This window comes from Nicotiana tabacum, chromosome 16 (genome assembly GCF_000715075.1).
Source record: "Nicotiana tabacum cultivar K326 chromosome 16, ASM71507v2, whole genome shotgun sequence".
Lineage (NCBI taxonomy): Eukaryota > Viridiplantae > Streptophyta > Magnoliopsida > Solanales > Solanaceae > Nicotiana > Nicotiana tabacum.
The window spans coordinates 87,419,592-87,439,245 of NC_134095.1; the positions used below are offsets into that span (position 1 = coordinate 87,419,592).

A 19,654-nucleotide genomic window follows, 5' to 3' on the forward strand; every position below is an offset into this window, starting at 1 on the left:
TCATATAATATTGTTGCGGCGTGCAACCCGATCCATATAATATTGTTGCGGCGTGCAATCCGATCCATATAATATTGTTGTGGCATGCAAACCGATCCATTTAATATTGTTGCGGCATGCAACCCGATCCATTTAATATATAAATCAACACTAATCACAAAAGAATCCCGACAAAGGAACAATAAGGAAACAACCATATCCCGGCAAGGGAACCAACAATAAGGATTAAATATGTCTCGGCAAGGGAATCAACTATAACCAAACTTGTACCGATAATTAACTTCACAATGAAACCTCACCTAAACAACAAGACATAACAAACACATAATAACTACACCGGTAATCACAACAATTGGACATGTAACCTATTTGTACGAAGTCATAGAGGAACTCACAATCAAGAAGTATCAAAACAATAAGGAAGGCGATCACTTCAATTAAGACAATTAAGGGTCAATGCAACACGTAGGAATTTGAGGAAAGCTAGCAACATCATATGGAGCATATAGAGACAATTTAAGCAATTATTAAACTCAATCATAACAGAATACTATCCACATATTGAACATAAGGACCTAAGAACCCTAGAGCATATTTCCCACAAATAAGTTAGAGCACACACTCGTCACCTTGCATGCACGGACTACAATTAGCATAAAAGACTCAATTCCTAAGGGGAAGTCCCCCCCACAAGGTTAGGCAAGATACTTACCTCAAAGACGACAAAACGATACTCTATAATGCACTTCTCGGGTGAAAGGACCTCCAGGCGGCTCAAATCTAACCAAATTAACTTCAAAGCACAAAAAAACACATAAGAAACTATTCTGGACCATAAAGTCTCAATCTTTAAAAAATCCAAAAATCGGTCCAAAAGTCGACCCCCGGGCTCGTGCCTCGGAACCCAACAAATTTTACAAAAACCGAATGCCCATTCTAATATAAGTTCAACCATACAAAATGTATTAAATTCCGATACCATTTGACCCCTCAAATCATGATTTTTCATTTTAGGAATTTTCTTCAAAAACCAACACTTTTCTCAACTCAAATCACAAATTAAATGATAAAAATGAAGACAAAATCATGGAATATAATAAATTCTAGGTTAAGAACACTTAGCCAATCGTTTTGCTTGAAAAACCCTCAAAGAATCGCTCAAAACCGAGCTCCACAAGTCAAGATAGAATAAAATGGTCTAACACTCGATTTGAGAATATATTCTGCCTGCCCAGGGATTGTTCTTCACGTTCGCGACCCTTTTCTCGCGTTCGCGATGAGTAAATTCCTCGTCAGCGATTTCCAAACTCATTACAGACAGCCTTTAGTATAATAGTCATAACCTTTTGCACACAACTCCAAATTACAAATGGTTTGATGTTCTGAAAACTAGATACCAAGGATTATTGTTTCATAGGTTGCTCATTTCCTGAGTCATTATATATCGTGAGATATAAGCTTCCAAAATCAATCCTGTGCAGTAGAGATTTTCGAACTCTTCCTGGACAGCCTGTAGTATAACTACCATAACTTTTTGTACACAAATTTAAATGCCATTTAATTAACATTTCTGAAAACTAGGCACAAAGGGCTACAACTTTCAGTTTTAGATCATCTCCAAATTCCTTATAGATTGTGAGATATGAACCTGCGAAATCAAACCTGTGCAATTGAGATTTCCTTCTTCGCGAACGCGAAGAACAAACTTCCAGAAGCCAAATTCTTCTTCGCGAACGAGAGAGGCTTCTCGCGAACGCGGAGAAAAACACCAGATATCAGATAATCAGCATCCAAAGCAACCCAAAATGATCCGAAACACACCGAAACACACCCGAGTCACTCGGGACCCCGTCTAAACACACAAACAAGTCATATAACCTAACACGGACTCGCTCGAGATCTCAAATCATATCAAACAACGCCGGAATGACGAATCAGACCATGAATTGAACTTAGAAACTTTCAAACCTTCCAACTTCCAAAACTCGTGCCGAAACCTATCAAATTAACCCGGAATGACGCCAAATTTTGCAGACAAGTCCAAAATGACATAACAGAGTTGTTACAACTCTCGGAATTGCATTCCGACCCCGTTATCACAAAAGTCAACTATGAGTCAAACTTTTTCAACTTTCGGCGAAACACCTCAAATTACCCTACGGACCTCCAAATCCAAATCCGGACGCACGCCTAAGTCCAAAATCACCATATGAAGCTGTTGAGATCATCCATAACCCATTCAGGGGCCGTTTACCTAAAAGTCCAATTCCGGTCAAATTCTCATCATTTAAACTTCCAAAATTAGTTTCCTTTTTCCAATTTGGCTCTGAATCTTCCGTTAACTGAATTAAATCATGCATGCAAGTCAATACACATCTTATGAAGATGCTCGAGACCTCAAACTGCCGAACCGGACGCAATTGCTCAAAACGACCAGTCGGGTCGTTACAGTCAAATGCAACGGTGCTAAGCCCGTAAGGTCGTAGTTGATAGTCGTAATATTTAAATATTTTCTTTATTTTTATTATATAATCGTATATTGTATTTTTGATCTTTTCCATAACTATCCTCTTTAAAAAATTTATTATTCATGTAAGAAAATATCGTTTACAATGCGTAAAACTCTTTTGGGAATTTATTAGCTCTGCCGTCGATATATTAAAAGAAGTAGGATACAAATTTTTCCAAAAAGAGGGATGCAACACGAGGACTTCCGAGGGGGTCACCCATCCTAACACTACTCTCGCCCAAGCATGCTTAGCTTTCGGAGTTCTGATGAAATCTGGTGTGTTAGTGCTGGTATGATCGCATCCGACATTACTTGCACTCTAAATGCTCTTATTACCTTTCTTCCTTCCGCTTTAGGTGCGAAAGTGTGAAGCCTTAAAATGACATAACTTTACGCTCAACGCGATTCCTCTTTTGAAATGTATTTTTTGCGGGCAAAAGCGTTGACCAATAATAACAAGCCGTGCTCGGCGATAATATCACAATTAGAGGGTCTGACATGCCTATTAAACTGGGCCGCATGGAACGACGACATCGCAACTCGACATTTTACGGATGTCTCCTTCGAGGCCAAGGCGTACTAATACGTCAAGTGCAACGGTGCTAAGCTCGTAAGGTCGTGGTTGATAATCGTAATTTTTAAATATTTTCTTTATTACTATTATCAAATCGTATATTCCCTTTTTGATCTTTTCCATAATTATCCTCTTTAAAAAAATTATTATTCATGTAAAAACATATCGTTTACAATGCGTAAAAGTCATTTGTGAATATATTAGCTCTGCCATCGATATATTAAAAGAAGTAGGATACAAATATTGCCAAAAAGAGGGATGCAACACGAGGACTTCCTAGGGGGGCACCCATCATAGTACTACTCTCGCCCAAGCACGCTTAACTTCGGAGTTCTGATGGGATCCGCTGCATTAGTGCTGGTATGATCGCATCCAACATTCCTTGCACTCTAACTTCTCTTATTACCTTTCCTCCTTCCGCTTTAGGTGCGAAAGTGTGAAGCCTTAAAACGGCATAACTTTACGCTAATTTATCTGTTTATGCGATTCCTCTTTTAATTTTATGTATTTTTTGCAGGCAAAAGCGTTGACCAATAACAACAAGCCGCGCTCGGTGGTAATATCACAATTAGAGGGCCCGACATGCCTATTAAACTAGGCCGCATGGAACGACGACATCGCAAGTCGACATTTTAGTGCTGGTATGATCCGGTGCGTTAGTGCTGGTATGATCGCATCCAGCATTCGTTGCACTCTAAATTCTCTTATTACCTTTCCTCCTTCTGCTTTAGGTGCGAAAGTGTGAAGCCTTAAAACAGCATAACTTTACGCTCATTTATCCGTTTTACGCGATTCCTCTTTTGATTTTATGTATTTTTCGCGGGAAAAAACGTTGACCAATAACAACAAGCTGCGCTCGGCGATAATATCGCAATTGGAGGGCTCGACATGCCTATTAAACTGGGCCATCTTGGAACGACGACATCGCAAGTCGACGTTTTACGGATGCTACCTTCGAGGCCAAGGCGTAGTGACATGTCAAGTGCAACGGTGCTAAGCCCGTAAGGTCGTGGTTGATAATCGTATTAAATATTTTCTTTATTTTTATTATCAAATCGTATATTGCCTTTTGGATCTTTTTCATAATTATCCTCTTAATTTTTTTTATTATTGATGTAAAAAAATATCGTTTACAATGCGTAAAAGTCACTTGTGAATTTATTAGCTCTACAGTCGGTATATTAAAAGAAGCAGGATATAAATTTTTCCAAAAAGAGGGATGCAACACTTCCCGGGGGTCACCCATCCTAGGGGCGAAAGTGTGAAGTCTTAAAACGGCATAACTTTACGCTCATTTATCCGTTTTACGCGATTCCTCTTTTGATTTTATGTATTTTTCGCGGGCGAAAGCGTTCACCAATAACAGCAAGCCGCGCTCCGCGATAATATCGCAATTAGAGAGCCCGCCATGCCTATTAAACTGGGCTGCATGGAATGACGACATCGCAACTCGACGTTTTACAGATGCCGCCTTCGAGGCCAAGGCATAATGACATGTCAAGTGCAACGGTGCTAAACCTGTAAGGTCATGATTGATAATCGTAATTTTTATGTATTTTTTAAATTTTTATTATCAAATCGTATATTGCCTTTTTGATTTTTTTCCATAGTTATCATCTTTAAAAAAATTTATTATTCATGTAAAAAATATCGTTTACAATGCGTAAAATTCATTTATGAATTTATTAGCTCTACCGTCGATATATTAAAAGAAGTAGGATACAAATTTTGCAAAAAAGAGGGATGAAACACGAGGACTATCCAGAGGGTCACTCATCCTAGTACTACTCTAGCCCAAGCACGCTTAACTTCAGAATTTTGATTGGATCCGGTGCGTTAGTACTTGTATGATCGCATCCAACATTTCTTGCACTCTAAATTCTCTTATTACCTTTCCTCCTTCCGCTTTAGGTGCGAAAGTGTGAAGCATTAAAAAGGCATAAATTTACGCTCATTTATCCATTTTACGTGATTCCTTTTTTGATTTTATGTATTTTTCTCGAGCAAAACCATTGACCAATAACAAAATGCCGCGCTCGCTGATAATATCGCAATTAGAGGGCCCGCCATGCCTATTAAACTAGACTGCATGGAACGACGATATCGCAACTCGACGTTTTACTGCTGGTATGATCCAGTGCGTTAGTGCTGGTATGATCGTATCCAACATTCGTTGCACTCTAAATTCTCATATTACCTTTCCTCCTTCCACTTTAGGTGCGAAAGTGTAAAGCCTTAAAACGACATAACTTTACGCTCATTTATCCGTTTTACGCGATTCCTCTTTTGATTTTATGTATTTTCCGCGGGCAAAAGAATTGGCCAATAACAACAAGCCGCGCACGGCGATAATATCGCAATTAGAGGAACCACCATGCCTATTAAACTGGGCTGCATGGAACGACGACATCGCAACTCGACGTTTTACGGATGCCGCCTTCGAGGCCAAGGCATAGTGACATGTCAAGTGCAACAGTGCTACGCCCGTAAGGTCATGGTTGAGAATCGTAATATTTAAATATTTTCTTTATTTTTATTATCAAATCATAATATTTGCCTTTTTGATCTTTTCCATAATTATCCTCTTTAATTTTTTTTATTATTCATGTGAAAAACATCGTTTACAATGCGTAAAAGTCATTTATGAATTTATCAGCTCTACCGTATATATATTAAAAAAAGGTAGGATACAAATTTTTCCAAAAAGAGGGATGCAACACGAGGACTTCCTAGGGGGTCACCCATCCTAGTACTACTCTCGCCCAAGCACCCTTGACTTCAGAGTCCTGATGGGATCCGGTGCGTTTGTGCTGGTATGATCGCATCTGACATTCCTTGCACACTAAATTCTCTTATTACCTTTCCTCCTTCCGCTATAGGTGTGAAAGTGTGAAGCCTTAAATTTGCATAACTTTACGTTGGGCCCGACATTGCCTATTAAACTGGGCCACATGGAACGACGACATCGCAACTCGATGTTTTACGGATGCCGCCTTCGAAGCCAAGGCATAGTACCATGTCAAGTGCAACGGTGCTACGCCTATTTGCTAATTGGATAGAACTCTGACTATCACAACATAGTGTGATGTTTTCTTGACAAATACCAAGCTTTCTAAGCAACCCTTGAAGCTAAATTGCCTCCTTTACAGCCTCTGTAATTACCATGTACTTTGCCTCAGTAGTAGACAAAGCAACTGTTGACTGCAAAGTAGACTTCCAACTAAATGGTACATTTGCAAAAGTGAAAACATAACCAGTAGTTGATTTATGCTTCTTCAAATCACCCGCATAATCCGAGTCACAATATCCAACCAGATACTGACTATCTTCCTGCTTAAAACCCAATCCAACATCTGCAATATTACGAATATACCATAGAATCCATTTCACAGCTTGCCAATGATCCTTTCTGGATCATGCATATACTTGCTTACAACTCCGATATTATGTGAAATATCAGGTCTTGTGCAAATCATTGCATACATCAAGCTACCAACAACATTCGCATATGGCACTCTTGACATATACTCTCGTTCATCTTCATTCTTCGGCGATATAGCAGCACTAAGTTTAAAGTGAGGAGCAAGAGGAGTGCTAACCGACTTCGTGTTCTCATTCATGCCAAATCTATCTATTACTCTCTTCAAGTATTCTTTCTGAGATAGATAGAGTTTCTTTGAATGTCTATCTCTTTTTAAGATAGAGTTTCTTTGAATGTCTATCTCTTTTTATCTCCATGCGAAGAATTTTCTTCGCCTCACCCAAATCCTTCATCTCAAATTCCTTTCTTAGTTATCACATCCGACATTCCTTGTACTCTAAATTCACTTATTACCTTTCCTCCTTCCGTTTTATGTGCGAAAGTGTGAAGCCTTAAAACGGCATAACTTTATGCTCATTTATCCGTTTTACGCGATTCCTCTTTAGATTTTACGTATTTTTCGCGAGCAAAAGCGTTGACCAATAACAGCAAGCCTCGCTCGAAGATAATATCGCAATTAGGGGGCCCGACATGCCTATTAAACTGGGCTGCATGGATTGACGACATCGCAACTTGATGTTTTACGGATGCCGCCTTCAAGGCCAAGGCGTAGTGACATGTCAAGTGCAACGGTGCTAAGACCATAAGGTCGTGGTTGGTAATCATAATTTTTAAATATTTTCTTTATTTTTATTATCAAATCGTATATTGCCTTATTGATCTTTTCCATAATTATTCTCTTTAATTTTTTTTATTATTCATGTAAACAAATATTGTTTACAATGCGTAAAAGTCAGTTTTGAATTTATTAGCTCTACCATCGATATATTAAAAGAAGTAGGATACAAATTTTGCCAAAAGAAGGGATGAAACACGAGGACTTCCCAGGAGGTCACCCATCCTATTACTACTCTCGCCCAAGCACGCTTAGCTTCAGAGTTCTGATGGAATCCGGTGCGTTAGTGCTGGTATGATCGCATCTGACATTCCTTTTCCTCATTCTGCTTTAGGTGCGAAAGTGTGAAGCCTTAAAACGGAATAAATTAATGCTCATTTATCCATTTTACGCGATTCCTCTTTTGATTTTATGTATTTTTCGATGGCATAAGCGTGACCAATAACAACAAGCCACGCTCGGCGATAATATCGCAATTAGAGGGCCCACCATGCCTATTAAACTGGGCCGCATGGAACGACGACATCGCAACTCGAAATTTTACGGATGCCACCTTCGAGGCCAAGGCGTAGTGACAATGTCAAGTACAATGGTGCTAAGCCCGTAAGGTCATGGTTGAGAATCATAATATTTAAATATTTTCTTTATTTTTATTATAAAATCGTATATTGCTTATTTGATCTTTTCCATAACTATCCTCTTTAAAAAAAATTATTATTCATGTATAAAAATATAGTTTACAATGCGCAAAAGTCATTTGTGAATTTATTAGCTCTACCGTCGATATATTAAAAGAAGTAGGATAAATATTTTGTCAAAAAGAGGGATGCAACACGAGGACTTCCCAGGGGGTCACCCATCCTAGTACTACTCTCGCCTGAGCACACTTAGCTTCGGAGTTCTGATGGGATCCGGTGCGTTAGTGTTGATATGATTGCATCTGACATTCCTTGCACTCTAAATTCTCTTATTACCTTTCCTTCTTCCGCTTTAGGTGCGAAAGTGTGAAGCCTTAAAATGGCATAGCTTTACGCTCATTTATCCGTTTTACGCTATTCCTCTTTTGATTTTATGTATTTTTCGTGGGCAAAAGCGTTGACCAATAACAACAAGCTGTGCTCGGCGATAATATCACAATTAGAGGGCACGTCATGCTTATTAGACTGGGCCGCATGGAATGGCGACATCGCAACTTGATGTTTTACGGATGCCGCCTTCGAGGCCAAGCCGTAGTGACATGTCAAGTGCAACGATGCTAAGCCCGTAAGGTCGTGGTTGATAATCATAATTTTTAAATATTTTCTTTATTTTTATAATTAAATCGTATATTACCTTTTTGATCTTTTCCATAATTATCCTCTTTAAATTTTTTTATTATTCATGTAAAAAAATATTGTTTACAATGCGTAAAAGTCATTTGTAAATTTATTAGCTCTACCGTTGATATATTAAAAGAAGTAGGATAAAAATTTTGCCAAAAAGAGGGATGCAACACGAGGACGTCCCAAGGGGTCACCCATCGTAGTATTACTATCGCCCAAGCACGCTTAACTTTGGAGTTTTGATGGGAACTGGTGCGTTAGTGTGACGACCCGGCTGGTCGTCTTAAGAATTAACTCCCTGATCCCTTATTAACTGCTTTCCCCATGTTTATTTCTGCTATTTTTGGTTGTCGAGACGTTCGGTTATGAGTTTCGGAGAGTTTTGGGACACTTAGTCCCTAAATGAGAGCTTAAGTGTTGGGATGTTGATCGTAGTCGGATCAGTGTGAAGACAGCCTCGGAATGGAAATTCCATGGTTCTGTTAGCTCTGTTAGGTGATTTTGGGGTTAGGAGCATGATCGGAATGTATTTTGGAGGTCCGTAGCTAATTTAGGCTTGAAATGCCGAAAGTCGAATTTTCGAAGTTTCCAGTCCGATAGTGAGATTTTGATCAGAGAGTCGGAATGGAATTCCGGAAGTTGCAAAAGTTTCGTCATGTTATTTGGGATGTGTGTGCAAAATTTCAGGTCATTTGGACGTGGTTTGGTTAGGTATTTGATTGTGAGCGTATTTTGAGGAAATTTGGAGTTCTTAGGCTTAAATCCTTGATTAATCCGAGGTTTCGATGTTGTTTTAGGTGTTTTAAAGATTGGTACAAGTTTGAATAAGGTATTAGGTGATGTTGGTATTTTTGGTTGAGGTCTCGGGGACCTCAGAATAATTTTGGATGATTGACAGAAAGATTTTGAAGTTAGAGATTTCAGAAAATTTGCTGTTGTCTATCATAACCGCACCTGCAGTTTGGGTTCCGCAGGTGCGGAGCCATAGAAGCGGATTCTCAATTCTCCTTCAGGTTACATAGATGTTGTTTCGCATATGTGAAAGAAGTATCGTAGATGCAACTCCTGGGCTGTTTAATGAAAGTCGCAGACGCGACATGTGGTCAGCAGAAGCGGGACCGTAGATTCGGTCCCAGAGCCGCAAATGTGGAAATTGCTGGGCAGAACATATAAATAGTTACCTTTGTGAAAATTGACTATTCTTCCACAATTATATCCGGGTTTAGAGTTTTTGAGAGGGATTCTTGAGGAAAACAAAGGAAAATTGATTGGAGGTAATATCCTTGACTTCATAACTCATTTATATGTGAGTTTAAGAGGCCTTTAAATGATAATTTGAGGGGCCATTTGGACTCCGATTTTAGTGATCTTGTTATGTATAGACTCGTGAGAGTACGAGGTTTCTGAAAATGTAAATTTCACCCTATTCCGAGACGTTGGACTGAGGGGCATTTTGGTCATTTTACATGATTTCACGTATTAGTTTAGAATTTGTTGTAGAATCAGTTACTTGAAGTGTTATTTACAATATGCAATTGAATTGAATAGATTTGGGCCATTTGGAGTCGAATACTCGTGGTTAAAGTGTGGTTTCGAGTTGATTTTGAGCCGGTTCGAGGTAAGTGGCTTGTCTAACCTTGTGTGGGGGACCTTTCCCTTAGGATTGATATATTTGGTAATTGAAATGCCTTGTACATGAGGTGACGAGTGCGTACTTGTGCAAATTGTTGAAAATCCGATTTTCTTTAAGTACTTATCAGTATGTTCCTTATCCTGTTTCTATTACTTGTGTTATTAAACCTGTTGTTAGCTTAGGAAAGCAGGTCTAAGTGATTTAATTGCTTTAATTATTCAAATCTGTTTACCTGAACTCCGTGCAGCTTGCTAGGCTAGAATTATTTGTTGCCTTAATATTAAATTTCCCTTCTATGAATATTTCTTGCTGCCGATGTGTATTTACATTGGGACTACAGATTTGAGATTCTGGTAGCTCTCCCTTGTCTGTTTACTTTGGGACTGCGGGATAGATTCCCGATAGATTCCCCTGCACATTTACTTTGGAACTGCAGGTTAGATTCCCTATAGATCCCCCTGCACAGTTATATGGAACTACGGGAATGCATCCGGTAGATTCCCCCAGTACTGGGTATTTATATTTGGGGACTACGAATCGAGATTTCCAGTAGATCCCCCATGCATTGATAGTTGGACTACGGGATGGTATCCCGAGAGATCTTTCGGACATATATATATGATGTACTACGGGATGGTATCCGGGGAGATCCACTAGATAGTTGTGATTGGGACTACAGGACGGTATCCTAGAAGGTGGCCCGTTTGTTATCTTTGTGTTGAGCTGTATTTCTTTCCGTGGCTTGTGTTGTCTCTGATCTAGTTGTTGTTGTTCTGTCAATTCTATGTTATTTCTTACTGTTGAACTTATCTATAATGTTTTATTCCACAAAAGTTAACCCTTATATTGTTTTTAACCTCAGTAGGGCCCTGACCTTCCTCGTCACTACCCAACCGAGGTTAGGCTCGACACTTACTGAGTACCTCTATGGTGTACTCATGCCCCTTCTGCGCATGTTTTTCATGTGCATATCTAGGTACCGCTGATCAGGCCTACTATCGTTGAGGGAGGCGACTGCTTAGAGACTCCGAGGTACATCTGCCGCATCCGCAGACCAAGGATCCCCTTTCTATTCATGCATGTCGTATTTAGCCCTTCTGTACTTCTCTGTTCTTTATTAGAAATATTCCGGAGTTAGAGCTATGTAGTATTTCTTTCTTAGCTTGTGATTCATGGGATTTTGGGTCTTGGATTTATGATTGGTGTTGAGAGTTAAATATGGTGTATGCCGAGCGACACATTTACACATTGTTATTGCTTTATTTCTGTTTTTAAATTGTTTTACTTCCACAAGTTTGGTTATCTTCCGCAAAGTTAGGCTTACCTAGTCGTAGAGACTAGGTGCCATCACGAGGGTTCACGGAGGGTGAACCAGGGTCGTGACAAGTTGGTATCAGAGCTCTAGGTTCATAGGAGTCATGGATCACAAGCCGGTTTATTAGAGTCTCGTTGATCGGTATGGAGACGTCTGTACTTATCTACAAAAGGCTTAGGAAAAATCCCCCTTCATTTGATTTCTTTGTCGTGCAATATTTCTGACATCACAATTCTAAACTTTTATCTTCTATTCTCTCACAAATGGTGAGGACACGTGCTACCTGAGATGATCAGGCATCCGCACCCCCTACTGCAGCCGTCAGAGGCCGGGGCAGGGGTAGAGGTTGAGGACGCGCACGTGGTGCAGCTAGAACACCTACACGAGCTACCACCGAGGAGCCACCAGTAGTTCCAGCCAGAGCCCAGGCATCAGACACGACTACTGCTACTACTACTCCAGCACTTTAGGAGACATTAGCACAGTTCCTGAGCATGTTTGGTACATTAATTCAGATAGGATTGATTCAGGTTGTACCAACTACTTCGCAGGTCGGGGGAGGGACCCAGACTCCCTCTGCCCCCACTCCAGAGCAGCGAGTTTCCATTGGTCAGGTTCCATGTGTCATGGTGACACATCTTATGGTCCCAGTTTAGTAGGTTGGGAGGACCTCTCACTGAGTAAGGGACAGGTGGGTCCGGGAGAGAGAGGACAGACGAGGTTAGGAGGGAGAGTATAGGGGAGTGAGTAGACCTCGTAGACTGGGGAGACCCACTGGTCCTTATTTTGGAGGAGGAGTACGACATGGTAGAGGTTTTATGGGCCAGCCAGCTCAGTTTGCATCTCAGATTTCACATAGTGTTTCAGGTGTTCAGGGGTCTTGGAGTACCCGTACCGCATAGTCCCCCGCTGCCACATCCTTCTAGAGCTTTTTTGAGTGTGGTGACATACGCCTTGTGCTGATGGATTGCCCTAGACCTTGGGAGAAGTGCACCTCCACGAACTTCCCAGCCACAGCGTGCCCCGTAGAGTTCTCAAGCTATGGTTACAGCTCCAGTTGCTACCCCATCTGCTCAGCCAGCTAGAGGGAAAGGCCAAGCTATATTATGCCCTTCCTACTCGTACCAAGGCTGTTGCCTCTGATTCTGTCATCACAGGTATTGTCATGGTTTACCATATAGATACATCAGTTCTATTTGATCTACGCTCCACTTACTCTTATGTGTCTTCTTATTTTTCTCCGCATTTGGGTGTACCCCGAGATTCTTTGAGTTCCCCTATTTATGTTTCTACTCATGCGGGAGATTCTCTTGTTGTGGGCCGCATTTATCGGTCATGTTTGGTTACTCTTTTTGGTTTTGAGACCAGAGCCGATTTATTGTTATTCAGGATAGTTGATTTTGATAATATCTTGGGCATGGATTGGTTGTCTCCCCATTTTGCTATTCTTGATTGTCACACCGAAACCGTGATGCTAGCTATGCCAGGTGTACCGCATGTTGAGTGGAGGGGTACCGTAGATCACACTCCCAGTAGCATTATTTTTTTTCTCCTTAAGGCTCAGCGTATGGTTGAGAAGGGGGGTCACGCGTATTTAGTGTATGTGAGAGATGTCAGTACCGATACCCCCTTTAGTTGATTCAGTTCCAGTAGTACGGGATTTTCCCAATGTGTTTCCAGTTGACCTTCCAAGCATGCCGCCTGATAGAGATATTGATTTTGGCATTGATCTGTTGCCGGGCACTCATCCCATTTCTATCCCTCCGTATCGTATGGCTCCTCCTGAGTTGAAGGATCAGTTATAGGAATTGCTTGATAAGGGTTTTATTCGGCCTAGTGTATCACCTTGGGGTGATCCTATTTTGTTTGTAAAGAAGAAGGATGGTTCTATGCGTATGTGTATTGATTATCGCCAGTTGAACAAGGTTATAGTGAAGAACCGTTATCCTTTGCCTCGTACTGATGATCTATTTGACCAGTTTCAGGGCGCATGTGTGTTTTCTAAGATTGACTTGCGCTCAAGTTACCATCAGTTGAAGATTCAGGAGCCAGATATCCCGATGACTGCTTTCAAGACTCGGTATGGTCATTACGAGTTCCTTGTTATGTCATTTGGGCTGACCAATGCCCCAGTAGCCTTTATGCATTTGATGCACAGTGTGTTTCGGTCGTATCTTGACTCGTTCGTCATTGTCTTTATTGATGATATTTTGGTGTATTCCCAGGGTCGGGAAGATCATGAGAAGCACCTGAGGATTGTGCTTCAGACTCTGAGAGAGAAGAAGTTATATGCTAAATTCTCGAAATGTGAGTTTTGGTTGGATTGAGTGGCATTCTTAGGCCACGTGGTATTGAGTGAGGGTATTCAGGTGGATCCGAAGAAGATAGAGGCCGTGCAGAGTTGGCCCAGACCATCCTCAGCTACCGAGATTCGCAGTTTCCTTGGTTTGGCTGGACACTACCGTTATTTTGTGGAGGGGTTTTCATCGATTGCAGCCCCATGACCAGATTGACCTAGAAGGGTGCTCCATTTTGTGGGCGGAGGAGTGTGAGGCGAGCTTTCAGAAGATCAAGACAACATTGACTACAACCCTAATTTTGATACTGCCTACAGGTTCGGGGTCTTCTACAGTCTATTGTGACGCCTCGAGGGTTGGCCTCGGAGCGATGTTGATGCAGGACAATAGGGTGATTTCCTACGCGTCCAGACAGTTAAAGATACATGAGAAGAACTACCCTGTTCATGACCTTGAGTTAGCTGCCACTGTTCACGCCCTGAAGATTTGGCGCCATTACTTATATGGTGTGCCTTGTGAGATTTATACTGACCATCGGAGCTTGCAGCAGTTGTTCAAACAAAAGGATCTAAATTTGTGCTAGAGGAGGTGGTTGGAGTTGCTAAAGGACTATGATATCACTATTTTATATCACCTGGGCAAGGCTAATATGGTGGCCGATGCTTTCAATCATCGGGCAGAAAGTTTTGGGACTTTGGCTTATTTACCAGCATTAAAGAGGCCTATGGATATATATTCAGGCCTTAGCCAGCCAGTTTGTGAGACTGGATCTTTCGGAGCCTGGTCGGGTTCTAGCTTGCGTGGTTTCTCGGTCTTCCTTATTTGATTGTATCAGGGAATGGTAGTATGAAGACCCTCATTAGCTTGTCCTCAAGGACAAGGTTCAGCACGGTGATACCAGAGATGTGACTATTGGAGATGATGGTGTATTGAGGATGCAGGGTCATATTTGTGTACCCAATGTTGATGGGCTGCGAGAGTTGATTCTAGAGGAGGCCCATAGTTCGTGGTATTCCATCCAGCCGGGTGCCGCGAAAATGTATCAGGATATGAGGCAACACTATTGGTGGAGGCGGATGAAGAAAGATATAGTTGGATTTGTAGCTAGGTGTCTCAACTGTCAGTAGGTGAAGTATGAGCACCAGAGATCGGGTGGGTTGCTTCAGCAGATAGAGATTTTCGGAGAGGAAGTGGAAGCGGATCACCATGGACTTTGTAGTTGGGCTCCCATGGACTTTGAAGAAGTTTGATGCTATTTGGGTGATTGTGGATCGGCTGACCATGTCCGCTCATTTCATTCCTGTGTATACTACTTATTCTTCAGAGCGGTTGGCGGAGAATTATTTCCGGGAGATTGTTCGTCTGCATGGTATTCCAATTTCCATCATTTCAGATAGAGGTACCCAGTTCACATCATAGTTCTGGAGGGCTGTTCAGCATGACTTAGGTACTCGGGTAGAGTTGAGTGCAGCATTTCACCCTCAGACAGACGGACAGTCCGAGCGTACCATTCAAATTCTTGAGGATATGCTTCGTGCGTGTGTGATTGAGTTTGGAGGGTCTTGGGATCAGTTCTTGCCATTGGCAGAGTTTGCTTGCAACAATAGCTATCAATCCAGCATTCAGATGGCACCGTATGAGGCTTTATATGGTAGGCGGTGCAGATCTTCGGTGGGTTGGTTTAAGCTAGGTGAGGCCAGACTATTGGGCACAGACTTGGTTCAGGATGTTTTGGAGAAGGTTAAGGTGATTCAGGATAGACTTCGTACAGCCCAGTCCAGACAGAAGAGTTACATGGACCAGAAGGTTTGCGATGTTTCCTATATGGTTGGAGAGCGTGTTCTGCTTCGGGTCTCGCCTATGAAGGGCGTTATGAGGTTCGGGAAGAAAGGGAAGTTGAGTCCGAGGTTTATTGGCCCTTTTGAGATATTGAGGTGTGTTGGGGAGATTGCTTATGAGCTGGCCTTTCCTCCCAACTAGGCAGGAGTTCATCCGGAATTTCATGCTTCGATGCTCCGGAGGTATCATGGCGACCCGTCGCACGTGTTGGATTTCATTTCAGTCCAGTTGGACAAAGATCTATCTTATGTTGAGGAGTCGGTGGCAATATTGGACAGGAAGATTAGAAAGCTGAGGTCCAATAACATTGCTTCGGTAAAGGTTCAGTGGCGGGGCCAGCTAGTTGAGGAGGCAACCTGGGAGACCGAGCAGGATATGCGCAGCCGTTACCCTCATCTTTTTACTACTTCAGGTATGTCTCTATGCTCGTTCGAGGACGAACAAATGTTTAAGTGTAGGAGGATGTGACGACCCAGCCGGTCGTCTTAAGAATTAACACCCCAATCCCCTATTAACTGCTTTCCTCGTGTTTATTTCTGCTATTTTGGGTTGCCAGGATGTTCGGTTCTAAGTTTCGGAGAGTTTTGGGACACTTAGTCCCTAAATGAGAGCTTAAGTGTTGGGAAGTTGACCGTAGTCGGATCAGTGTGAAGACAGCCTCGAAATGGAAATTTGATGGTTCTGTTAGCTCTGTTAGGTGATTTCGGGGTTAGGAGCATGATCGGAATGTATTTTGGAGGTCCGTAGCTAATTTAGGCTTGAAATGCCGAAAGTCGAATTTTCGAAGTTTCCAGTCCGATAATGAGATTTTGATCAAAGGGTTGAAATGGAATTCCGGAAGTTGCAATAGTTCTGCCATGTCATTTAGGACGAGTGTGCAAAATTTCAGGTCATTCGGACGTGGTTTGGTTAGGTTTTTGATCGAAAGCGTATTTTGAGGAAATTTGGAGTTCTTAGGCTTAAATCCTTGATTAATCCAAGGTTTCGATGTTGTTTTAGGTGTTTTAAGGATTTGTACAAGTTTGAATAAGGTATTAGGTGACGTTGGTGTTTTTGGTTGAGGTACCGGGGGCCTCGGGATGATTTTGGATGATTGACGGAAAGATTTTTAAGTTAGAGATTTCAGAAAATTTGTTGCTGTCTGTCATAACCGCACATGCGGTTTGGGTTCCGCAGGTGCGGAGCCACAGAAGCGGCGTATGAGACACAGAAGCAGATTCTCGATTCTCTTTCAGGTTCCGCAGATGCGGAAGGTTCACCGCAGATGCGATTTCGCATATGCGAAAGAAGTATCGCAGATGCGGCTCCTGGGCTATTTAATGAAAGTCGCAGATGCGACATGTGGTCCACAGAAGCGGGACCGCAGATGCGGTCCCAGAGCTGCAAATGCGGAAATCGCTGGGCAGAACATATAAATAGTTGCCTTTGCAAAAATTGGCTATTCTTCCACCATTTTATCCGGGTTTGGAGCTTTTGAGAGGGATTCTTGAGGAAAACAAAGGAAAATCAATTGGAGGTATTGTCCTTGACTTTATAACTCGTTTATATGTGATTATAGACCTAATTAGTGGTGTGAAATTGAGGAAAATGGGTAATTAGGATTGAGTTTAAGAGGCCTTTAAATGAGGATTTGAGGGGTCATTTGGACTCCGATTTCAGTGTTCTTGTTATTTATAGACTCGTGAGAGTATGAGGCTTCTGAAAATGTAAATTTCACCCAATTCCGAGATGTTCGCCTGAGGGTTGTTTTGGTCATTTTACATGATTTCGCGTACTAGTTTAGAATTTAGTTGTAGAATCTGTACTTGAAGAGTTATTTACAATATGCAATTGAATTGAATAGATTTGGGCCATTTAGAGTCGGATACTCATGGCAAAAGTGTGGTTTCGAGTTGATTTTGAGCCGGTTTGAGGTAAGTGGCTTGTCTAACCTTGTGTGGGGGACCTTCCCCTTTGGATTGATATTTCTGGTAATTGAAATGCCTTGTACGTGAGGTGACGAGTGCGTACTTGTGCAAATTGTTGAAAATTCGGTTTTCTTTAAGTACTTATCAGTATGTTCCTTATCCTATTTTTATTACTTGTGCTATTAAACTGGTTGTTAGCTTAGGAAAGCAGATCTAAGTGATTTAATTACTTTAATTGTTCAAATCTGTTTACCTGAACTCCGTGCAGCATGCTAGGCTAGAATTATTTATTGCCTTAATATGAAATTTCCCTTCTCTGAATATTTTCTTGCTGCTGCTGTGAATTTACATTGGGACTACGGATGTGGGATTCCGGTAGCTCCCCCTTGTCTGTTTACTTTGGGACTGCGTGTTAGATTCCCGATAGGTCCCCCTGCACATTTACTTTGGGACTGCAGGTTAGATTCCCGATAGATCCCCCTGCACAGTTATATGGAACTACGGGAATGCACCTGGTAGATTCCCCCAGTACTGGGTATTTATATTTGGGGACTACGGATCGAGATTCCCGATAGATCCCCCGCGCATTGATAGTTGGACTACGGGACGATATCCTGGGAGATCCTTCGGACATGTATATATGATGGACTATGGGACGGTTTCCTGGGAGATCCACTGGATAGTTGTGATTGGGACTACAGGATAGTATCCTGGAAGGTGCCCCGGTTGTTATCTTTGTGTTGAGCTGTATTTCTTTCCGTGGCTTGTGTTGTCTCTGTTCTAGTTGTTGTTGTTCTGTCAATTCTATGTTATTTCTTACTGTTGCACTTATCTATACTGTTTTATTCCACACTGTTAACCCTTATATTGTATTTAACCTCAGTAGGGCCCTAGCCTTCCTCGTCACTGCCCAACCGAGGTTAGGCTTGGCACTTACTGAGTACCACTGTGGTGTACTCATGCCCCTTCTACGCATATTTTTCATGTGCAGATCCAAGTACCACTGATTAGGCCTACTATCGTTGAGGGAGGAGACTGCTTAGAGACTCCGAGGTACATCTGCCGTGTCCGCAGACCAAGGAGCACCTTTCTATTCCTACTTGTAGTATTTAGCGCTTTTGTACTTCTCTGTTCTTTATTAGAAATATTCCGGAGTTAGAGCTATGTAGTATTTCTTTCTTAGCTTGTTATTCATGGGTTTTCGGGTCTTGGATTTATGATTGGTGTTGAGAGTTAAAAACGGTGTATGCCGAGCAACACATTTACATACAGTTATTGCTTTATTTCTGTTTTTAAATTGTTTTACTTTCGCAAGTTTGGTTATATTCCGCAAAGTTAGGCTTACCTAGTCGTAGAGACTAGGTGCCGTCACGAGGGTTCACAGAGGGTGAAACAGGGTCGTGAAAGTTAGTGTTGGTATGATCGCATCCGACATTCCTTGCACGCTAAATTGTGTTATTACCATTTCTCCTTCCACTTTAGGTGCGAAAGTGTGAAGCATTAAAACGGCAAAACTTTACGCTCATTTATCCGTTAAGCGATTCCTCTTTTGATTTTATGTATTTTTCGCGGGCAAAAGCACTAACCAATAACAACAAGTCGCGCTTGGCGATAATATCGCAATTACAGGCCCCGCCATGCCTATTAAACTGGGCCGCATGAAACGACGACATCGCAACTCGACGTTTTACGGATGCCGCCTTCGAGGCCAAGGCGTAGTGACATGTCAAGTGCAACGGTGATAAGCCTGTAAGGTCGTGGTTGATAATCGTAATTTTTAAATATTTTCTTTATTTTTATTATCAAATCGTATATTGCCTTTTTGATATTTTCCATAATTATCCTCTTTAAATTTTTTTATTATTCATGAAAACAAATATCGTTTACAATGCGCAAAAGTTCTTTGTGAATTTATTAGCTCTACCGTCAATATATTAAAAGAAGTAGGATACAAATTTTGCCAGGAAGAGGGCTGCAACACGAGGACGTCCCAGTGGGTCACCCATCCTAGTACTACTCTCGCCCTAGCACGCTTAGCTTCGGAGTTCTGATGGGATCCGGTGCGTCAGTGCTGGTATGATCGCATCCGACAATCCTTACA

General features: G+C 41.7%; 1 protein-coding gene, 6 non-coding genes and 1 pseudogene across 7 annotated transcripts; all 8 read right to left on the reverse strand.

Moving 5' to 3' along the window:
* Positions 1–2,693: 2,693 nt before the first annotated feature.
* On the reverse strand, positions 2,694–2,813 carry LOC142171242 (5S ribosomal RNA). Its single transcript, XR_012700855.1, has one exon. It is a non-coding gene; the product is annotated as a 5S ribosomal RNA (ribosomal RNA).
* Positions 2,814–3,338: 525 nt separating this feature from the next.
* LOC142171025 (5S ribosomal RNA) lies at positions 3,339–3,457 on the reverse strand. Its single transcript, XR_012700638.1, has one exon. It is a non-coding gene; the product is annotated as a 5S ribosomal RNA (ribosomal RNA).
* A 1,366-nt stretch (positions 3,458–4,823) lies between these two features.
* On the reverse strand, positions 4,824–4,942 carry LOC142171286 (5S ribosomal RNA; annotated as a pseudogene).
* Positions 4,943–5,791: 849 nt separating this feature from the next.
* On the reverse strand, positions 5,792–5,910 carry LOC142171119 (5S ribosomal RNA). Its single transcript, XR_012700732.1, has one exon. It is a non-coding gene; the product is annotated as a 5S ribosomal RNA (ribosomal RNA).
* A 302-nt stretch (positions 5,911–6,212) lies between these two features.
* On the reverse strand, positions 6,213–6,703 carry LOC142170320 (secreted RxLR effector protein 161-like). The gene is made up of 2 exons (XM_075232202.1): positions 6,481–6,703; positions 6,213–6,436 (listed from the first exon to the last, which is right to left on the reverse strand). Exons 1-2 carry the CDS (start codon positions 6,701–6,703, stop codon positions 6,213–6,215), a joined length of 447 nt encoding a protein of 148 aa, XP_075088303.1.
* Positions 6,704–7,427: 724 nt separating this feature from the next.
* LOC142171166 (5S ribosomal RNA) lies at positions 7,428–7,546 on the reverse strand. The gene has a single exon (XR_012700779.1). It is a non-coding gene; the product is annotated as a 5S ribosomal RNA (ribosomal RNA).
* A 517-nt stretch (positions 7,547–8,063) lies between these two features.
* LOC142171161 (5S ribosomal RNA) lies at positions 8,064–8,182 on the reverse strand. Its single transcript, XR_012700774.1, has one exon. It is a non-coding gene; the product is annotated as a 5S ribosomal RNA (ribosomal RNA).
* An 11,340-nt stretch (positions 8,183–19,522) lies between these two features.
* LOC142171066 (5S ribosomal RNA) lies at positions 19,523–19,641 on the reverse strand. The gene has a single exon (XR_012700679.1). It is a non-coding gene; the product is annotated as a 5S ribosomal RNA (ribosomal RNA).
* Between the last annotated feature and the right edge of the window lie 13 nt (positions 19,642–19,654).

Coding starts and splice junctions, on each gene's coding strand:
- LOC142170320 (XM_075232202.1), bottom strand. CDS start 6,703: ATGAATGAGAACACGAAGTCGGTTAGCACTCCTCTTGCTCCTCACTTT. Junction 6,437..6,480: donor TGATCCAGAAAGGATCATTG/GCAAGCTGTGAA, acceptor GTAATATTGCAG/ATGTTGGATTGGGTTTTAAG.